The 7,615-nt window shown below is 34.1% G+C and overlaps 1 protein-coding gene across 1 annotated transcript; it reads left to right on the top strand.

Moving 5' to 3' along the window:
- The first annotated feature begins 3,328 nt into the window (after window positions 1-3,328).
- LOC142626805 (RNA pseudouridine synthase 1) lies at window positions 3,329-6,993 on the top strand. Its single transcript, XM_075800522.1, has 2 exons — window positions 3,329-3,727; window positions 5,205-6,993. Exons 1-2 carry the CDS (start codon window positions 3,346-3,348, stop codon window positions 5,861-5,863), a joined length of 1,041 nt encoding a protein of 346 aa, XP_075656637.1. The 5' UTR covers window positions 3,329-3,345; the 3' UTR covers window positions 5,864-6,993.
- Window positions 6,994-7,615: the final 622 nt, after the last annotated feature.

Below are 7,615 nucleotides of genomic sequence, written 5' to 3'. Positions count from 1 at the left end.
TAATCATAGTGTTTAGAGGCCATGTGTAGTTATTTGGTTATGAATTGCTTTGGTACTTTGCTATGGATGGTAGAGGAGTATTGGATTCCAAATATTTGATTGGATTTGGAAGTTATGAAATCACAGGACCAGCTGCTAATGTTAATACAATGGGATACGCTGATACAGAACATATTGCATCTGAGCTTCACTTCAAGCTCCAATCTTGCACATTTATTGTTGTAGAGCTGCAAGGGAAGTAGGTAGTATTTGTAAATCTAGATACTTGCATGGCTTCACAGCTTGCGACAGTGAAAGTGATTGAGTTAAATTACACAGGGTTTTAAAAACCATATGGTGAGAGTTGAAGATGTATGGGGGGTGTCTAAAATTTGGTTTTGATGGAATTGACCAAGAAAAAGAGAGAGGTGGGAGGTAAAAAGTTGGGTTTTTTTTAAGAGTTTGACTGTTTAAAATTTATAATTGGTTTGAGAGAGTTAGAAAGGCTTTGTATTTTATAGCAAAGAAGTAAATCATGAGTGGGAGTTGCAATTGGGTGTTTGTGTGTTTTGAATTATTTTCTCTTTCATAGGTTGGAGGCATGTGTTATCTCCTCCCTCAAACTATCTGAAGATAACTAGATTTAAAGCCAGAATAAGAGTTTAAATTTCATGTTTTTGATGAATTTGGGGATACTCAGATTTTTTTTTTTTTTTTATGGTTGACCAAGTTTGTGATTTTTAGGCGTTGTTCTAGGTTTTACATATTGGATTATATTCTCATAATTTTAATTGAGCATCTTTTTGGGTATTGAGGAATAAAAACAATGGAGAAAAAGTGATTGGAAGCAAAATCAGTTGTGAAAGGGTTTTTTACCTTTTTCTTAGATATGTTGGTGAATTGTGAGTTTTGCTTTGTTAATTTGCAAATTGAGGATTACTTTATAGATTTTGGTAGATATTTTTTTCTAGGGAGAGATTTAACAAAGCAATGAATGATAGCTTTGCTATTATTATTTTTTTCTTTTCTAATAAATGTTTTCTTTATGTACTTTCTACTAACATATGTCTATGGCTTTCTATTTGACTCTCATTGCTTTTCTTTTTTGTAGATTATTCAATCCAACAAATTTTGAGAACGCACTAGACACCACAAATCGAAAGAACACTTTAATAACTTCTTCATTCATAGCAGGTACTTGTAGCTCTTTGTTTGGCCCATTTTACCATATAATAATACTTGGAATTGTTTTAGTTCCACTATTATTGTTTTGGGATAATATATAAACTTTGATTTATTTTTTGACACATGAATATTGATATAGGGAAAAAAAATAAAAGATGAGATTATTGGCCCAATGAAAGAGGAAGAACAAGGCAAATGAGAGCTAAGGCATTGCAAAGCCAGTTTATGGATAGATATCTTACTTTGATTGGTAATTTGGTGCTTCCTTTGTTTATTGCATAATCTTTATTATTCACGAAGTTTCATTGACATTTTAAACTATATTTGTTTCTTTTTATCTGTCTATGGTGTTTGTATCATGTTTCAATGATTAGACCAATACCATTGTTTCATGATGCCATTGTTGACGTTGTTAGTATGTTGTTTTAGTTTATATTTTTGTGTGTTAAGAATAACAACTTGAATTTTGAAGTAAAGACCATGTGCTTTTTTATTAATATATTTACTCTATCTTTTCCCCTTAAAATTTCGGTTGAGATGGTAGTAGATTCAAAACATGTGTAATTTCTTCATCATCATTTTTTCTTGTAAAGTTTGATTTTTCTTTCATCACCACCATTATCAATTCATCAATATTTTTAATCAAAGTTGAGTGTTTGATTTTGTCTGTGTGTGTGTATACTAATTCTCTTCGCTTTTGGTTCCAACAAACACAGTGGGTTTTGGTTTCAGGCTAAATGTCAAGTGGAGATTTCCAATTCAGGCTCATTCCCTCACCAATTCACCCTCCGGGCTTATTGTCATAGTTTTTCAATGATGCACACTTAGTGCTTTAAATTTAGCTTATATATAAGCCACCTGATAATTTTGAAGTCCACATTTAAGCCTAACAAGGTATGAGTAGAGTAGAGTGCAAATTTGACTTTATAAGTTGACCAACTTAAAATAATTTTAATCGAGATTGAAGTTTAGAATTTGCTCTAAGAATTGATTCTAACAGCTTGATTTTGTAGATATTAGACACTTGAAGTATGTAATCGGCTCTTTACGGTTAATCAATTTGAGGATCTACTTAATTGTATAACAAGAAAATAAGGTCTCAAAATTTTCAACTCCATTGCTTTGAAAAAAAAATTAATTGTTGTCATTCCTTTGTACCCAATAAGTATGCAGTGCTTATTAGAGCAAATGAGAAAAAAAAAAGATTAAATAAGATTTAAAAAAAGATTAATTGTTGTCCTTCCCCAGTCGTTATGTTCCAATAAAAAAGGTTCAGCTCTTTTAGGTTGCTACAATAGACACCCGTTAATCAATAAGTTTAGGGATATAAAACTGTTTTAATGTATTAAATTCCTGTTTTGTAGTTCAAGAGTAGCGTATATTGGGGAATAGCTTCAATTTTATGTGCATTAACAAATTCTGTTAATTTATACTGACATTTTTTTTATTTACAAATTCAATTTATGTGATTTAAGTAAAATAAGCTAAGATTAACTCATATATTATACTCAATTCCTTTCCCATGCATCGCACAAATTAGTAATTAGTTATTATAAATATGATTTTAATTAAGTTATGCCTCACATGGTCAGAATAGTAGTCAATCCTAAAGCTATCATATAGTTTTAAGAGAAATGATATGTTCACAATATTTTTACAACAAATCTTAAGTAGCAGGTTGTTACTGATTGTTATTGTTGGGACAAAAAAGTAATCTTAGTGTTAGATATAATAGACATTAGACAGTTTAATTCAAAAGAAGAAGAAAGAAGAAGAAGACATTAGGCAATTTATACTTAAATTATGTCATTAAAATAAATTTGTCATCTCTATTCTCTAATAATGTAACTTCATGGTTAGTAAATAAATTAAAAATAAAAGATAAACGAGATAAGTAGTGGTGAGATTATTAATAAAGAGGAAACAAGTATTTTAAAAATGATAAAAATAATAAAAATAAGATACATATAAAAAATATATATAAACTATTTTCCACCCTATTAAATAGCGATTTAGGAAACTATCCACATACGTGAATTGTTTCTTTAACCGCCATATATTGAGAGAATTTTTTTTTTTTTTACATATTTAGTGTAATTTATTTATTAAAAAAAACAAAAATAAAATAAAATAGTATTTTATGGAATTGGCAAATAGCAAAACGACGACGGTTCGCACAAAATGCGACTCCAAGTCCAACAACCCACCCTCTTCTTTACCAAGTTCCCCAAACCCCAAACCTGCTACTTCACCACCATGGCCGCCATGCCAAACTCAAGCAGCGAAGCTGACTCAACCACAAATCCCAATTCCCAAAACGACCTTCAAAACCTACAGAATTACCCAGTGCCACTCTCTCCTCGACCTCCTCTTATCTCCAAGGACATAGAGCTCAGCAGAGCCATGTCTGCCAAGTCCAACTCCTTCTTTCGGTTGCCAAGACCTGATGTCATATACCAGGACCAGTGGTTCGTTGTTGTGAACAAGCCTCAGGGTTGGTACTGTGAACGAGTCTTCGAATCGGTGCCTATGGCTCTGTGTGAGTGTGACTCGGCCGAGTCAGGTTAGTCTTTTTGACTCGGTGAAGTTGTTTTTGAATTGTTCTCGGTTTTTTGGTTTGTGGGTATTCGGTGGAATGTGAGGACTCGGACGGCTGAGTTTGACTCGGTCACTGGGTCCGAGTTGACTCGGTGCGAGTCAGGGGACTCGGTGAAGGTCTCCATTGGTTTGTTCTCGGTTTTTTATTTTGTGGGTAGTTGATGAAGTTTGAGAACTCGGACGGCCGGTTTTATATGTATTATGTATAGCTCATACAAAGCTATAATGGAGAAAGCTGAAATGCTTATATAAAAATGATAACTTTGCTGAGGGAGTATTGATTAGCCTAATAGAACTATTGAGTTCATTTGTGTTTTCTTTTAAACTAGGGCAAGATAGAGCATGAATTCAATATTTGTGAATGGTTTTATAATCCGTATGGTGGTTTACTTGGCGAGAACTTGGAGGGAAGAGGTTGGGAAATGTTGAACTTAGATGAAGTTTGTTGGATTGAATGAAACAATATATTCTAGATAACTAAGAGTGAAGAATTACTAGGGTGATGAGCTGCTAGAGTATATTCATGTAAAACTTTTTTGATTGCTTGATGGAGTTTTATAAAATGTGCATCCAAGTAAATTGAATTTGGTTTTCAAGGTATTGTACTCCACAAGAAGCTAACTGATTGCTGGACTTGAGTTGTAGTTTTGTTCATTCATCTTTGTCTGTTTGATAAAAAGGCTGTTGTCAAAATCAGCACCTTATTAAATACAAGTTGATAATCGGAAGAATTTTGGTGCTCGATAGAGTAAGTTGACCATTATAGTGTTTCTGTAATTCCTGGACTGCGATTTGAATTTGCTTCTCAGTAAAATGAGCTTCCGTCATGTATACTGGCTTGTTCATTAGTGAATAAACTTGAAATGCATCTTATATGAGGTGCTTATGAATATAGATATTTCAAGTCATTTGGCAACAAATTATGTGAATTCTAACAGCTCTGATTCCCTTAACTAGATTCTGTAAGCTGCAAACCATACAGTTGATTGGATTTGTGAATACTAAATATGTACTCTATAATGAATTGGAACTATTTGTGGTGCTTTCTGACAGATTAAGCTTCTAGAGATAGTCGTGTAAAGCTTATTTGATTGCTAAAAAGTGTTTCTTAAATTGCCCGAATGTGTTTTGAATTTGCTTCTCAATATTGCTTCCTTTACATATACAGGGTTTGATGATTAGTGAATAAAATTGAAATGCATCTTACACAAGATTAGTATGAATATAGATATTTCAAGTCATTTTGCAACAACTTATGTGAAATCTAACACCATCTGATGTCCATAACTAGATTCTGTAAGCAGCAAACCATACATTTGATTGGATTTGTGAATGCTAAATATGTGCTCTTTAATTAACAGGAACTATTAATGGTGCTTTCTGACAGATTAAGTCATAGCTTTTTCTTGAATATGGAACTGAGTTAAACTGTTTCAATGTAGGGAGCCCTCCAGAGCTTCATCTTGCTAATAGACTTGATCGTGACACCAGTGGTGTTATGCTAATAACGAAGTCCCACAAAGTAGCTTCTAAGATGGTTAAGGCATTCACTGATCACAAGGTTACCAAAACATACATTGCCCTCTGCATTGGTCCAGCTCCAAAATGGGAAAAAATAACCGTTAAATCAGGTCATGGACGGTCGAAATTTGGGGCTTATCGTGTGTATGCTGCATCAGATGTGGGCCGGGTATTACCAGGTGGGTCAATGGTCAAAGACATGGAAACGTCATTTGAAGTATTATCAATAAATGGACAAGGGTGCTTCAAAGAGAGATCTGAGTTTAGGAAAGATGAAGAAAATACTGTAGTAGTTGAAGAAAAAGCTGTAACAGACAGTGATGTGAAGAGGGATGAGGTAGTGGTTAGAGCTTATCCTCGGAATGGAAGAACACATCAAATCCGCTTGCATTGCCAGTATCTTGGAATTCCTATTATAGGGGATGTGAAATATGAGGGTGTCAAAGAGTGGAAAGGGAGAAGTTATGATGGGCATGAACTTCATGCAGAGAGCTTGTCGTTTGAGCACCCTGTTACTGGTCTTCCAGTAACGTTTTGTGCACCTCTGCCTTTATGGGCCAGCCAGGCATTGCAACAATAATACCAAAAGGGCCTACTTTGTTTCCTGGTGGACTTTTAGGCCCGAGGAAGATTCTCACAACATTATGGTGATTGGTGAGATAATATGATATTAGATTTTTTGCTATTATGAGGTGCAAACTGGAATTTTGTGCATGGACATGATTCTATGGATTTCTGGCGGGCATCAGTATGGCCAATTCATATTCATGGGGCTGGTATCTCACCCTTTCAGTTGCCCGGTGCTTTATACAAAGGTCTGTTGCTAAAAGCAAAACATGAGGACTCCAAGTAAAAGGACAGTTTTCTTTTAAATTGGTTTGAAGAAATCTCCTCCAACCAATTACATGGCATTTAGATGATTAAACACATGTACTTTAATCACATGACATGTTAAGCCATATTTAATCAAGTAACTTGACTATTAAATTGATCACGTGTGGATGATCAGTTGAATGCCATATAGTGAGTTGGAGGGAAAATTATGTTCCGAGAAAAATCCCTCTTTTGATGGAATCGTGGTGTTTTCTGACCATCACTATGCCTCTCTCAGCTGTCACAAAAAAAAAAAAAAAAAAATGCTGAACATCTTCATCTAGGCATCAATTATCCATCGTGACAAGTGTTTTAGGCCTTAATATGCATGAAGAGTACAAGATGAAATTATCATCATGTAAGATGAAATTATCAACATGACAAACTCACTATTCTCACATGAAAATTAGTCTATAGGAAACCATTGGATCAATTTCCTGTAGAAATGTTATTTCTTTTTTCTGATTTTTGGCGGCATGAGCTCTCAGTTACTAAGAGGGCGTTTGGATGCAGCTTATTGCTGCGTCCACGTTTTGATTTTTTTTTTTTTTGCTGCAGAGGGGACATGTGCGCACTGTGCAGCACTGTGCACGCACTGTTAATGTACTTTTTCATCAATTTTTTTTATTAAAAATGGGTCTCGCATCACTATTCACACATTTAAAAATTATTTTGCTACAGTGTTTTCAGTTTTCAGCAATAAGTTCTATCCAAACGGACCTTAAGTAGCTAGGAAGTGCTGAGTTTAAATATGTACTTTGCCCAGTTTTGTCACATTATTTATTTTATGTAATTGCTAACCTTATTTCCTTGTTAAATGACTGCCTAGTTGGACAATTGTACGAGGCAGCTTGATGTTATGTGATTGCTTTATCAGTCAGATGAATTGTTGAAATTGCATAATCTGAGACAAAGGTTTCTTCATTCTATTATTTGGAAAGTGGAAGGCCACTGATCTATCTATAAGTAGCCAGGGACAAAAGCAATATTGTCCTGCACCACTAACAGTAACATATTCCTTGGAATTAACCGCATATCAAATTTGATCATTGGTGCCTTGTTTGTGGTTATTTCAATGGTGGATGTCACTTGTTGCAGCCCCATGCATGCTTTTAAAGATGAGGACCTGATTTCTAATTAAGCAGGGTCATGAGATAAACAGAAAGTCATTTAGACGAGATTGTTATATTTCTATTACAGAAGAAAGTAAGAAACCAGGTTCATCCAATATGTCTATGTTTTGTATTGAGTTACTCTTGTCTTTTCCCCAATATTTGTTAACTTACATCAATGGTTCTTTAAGTTGTAAGCAAAGTCCTCGCTTGCACTTATATATTAGTAGTAGTAGTTGCAGTCTTGCATACAAAAAAATTTGAAGATTTTTTTTTATTTAGTGAAATAAGAATTAATGAATGAGACTTATAAGTGTTAGTTTCAAATCCATCTACCAAGATTACCT

The sequence above is a fragment of the Castanea sativa genome, chromosome 3, assembly GCF_040712315.1.
Source record: "Castanea sativa cultivar Marrone di Chiusa Pesio chromosome 3, ASM4071231v1".
In the NCBI taxonomy this organism is placed as follows: Eukaryota; Viridiplantae; Streptophyta; class Magnoliopsida; order Fagales; family Fagaceae; genus Castanea; species Castanea sativa.
This window is presented reverse-complemented; position numbering and strand designations above follow the sequence as displayed.

Bases quoted from the DNA above. Each gene is read 5' to 3' on its own strand.
- LOC142626805 (XM_075800522.1), top strand. From the start codon at position 3,346: ATGCGACTCCAAGTCCAACAACCCACCCTCTTCTTTACCAAGTTCCCC. The intron at 3,728-5,204 runs GTTAGTCTTTTT...GTTTCAATGTAG, and splicing joins GTGTGACTCGGCCGAGTCAG to GGAGCCCTCCAGAGCTTCAT.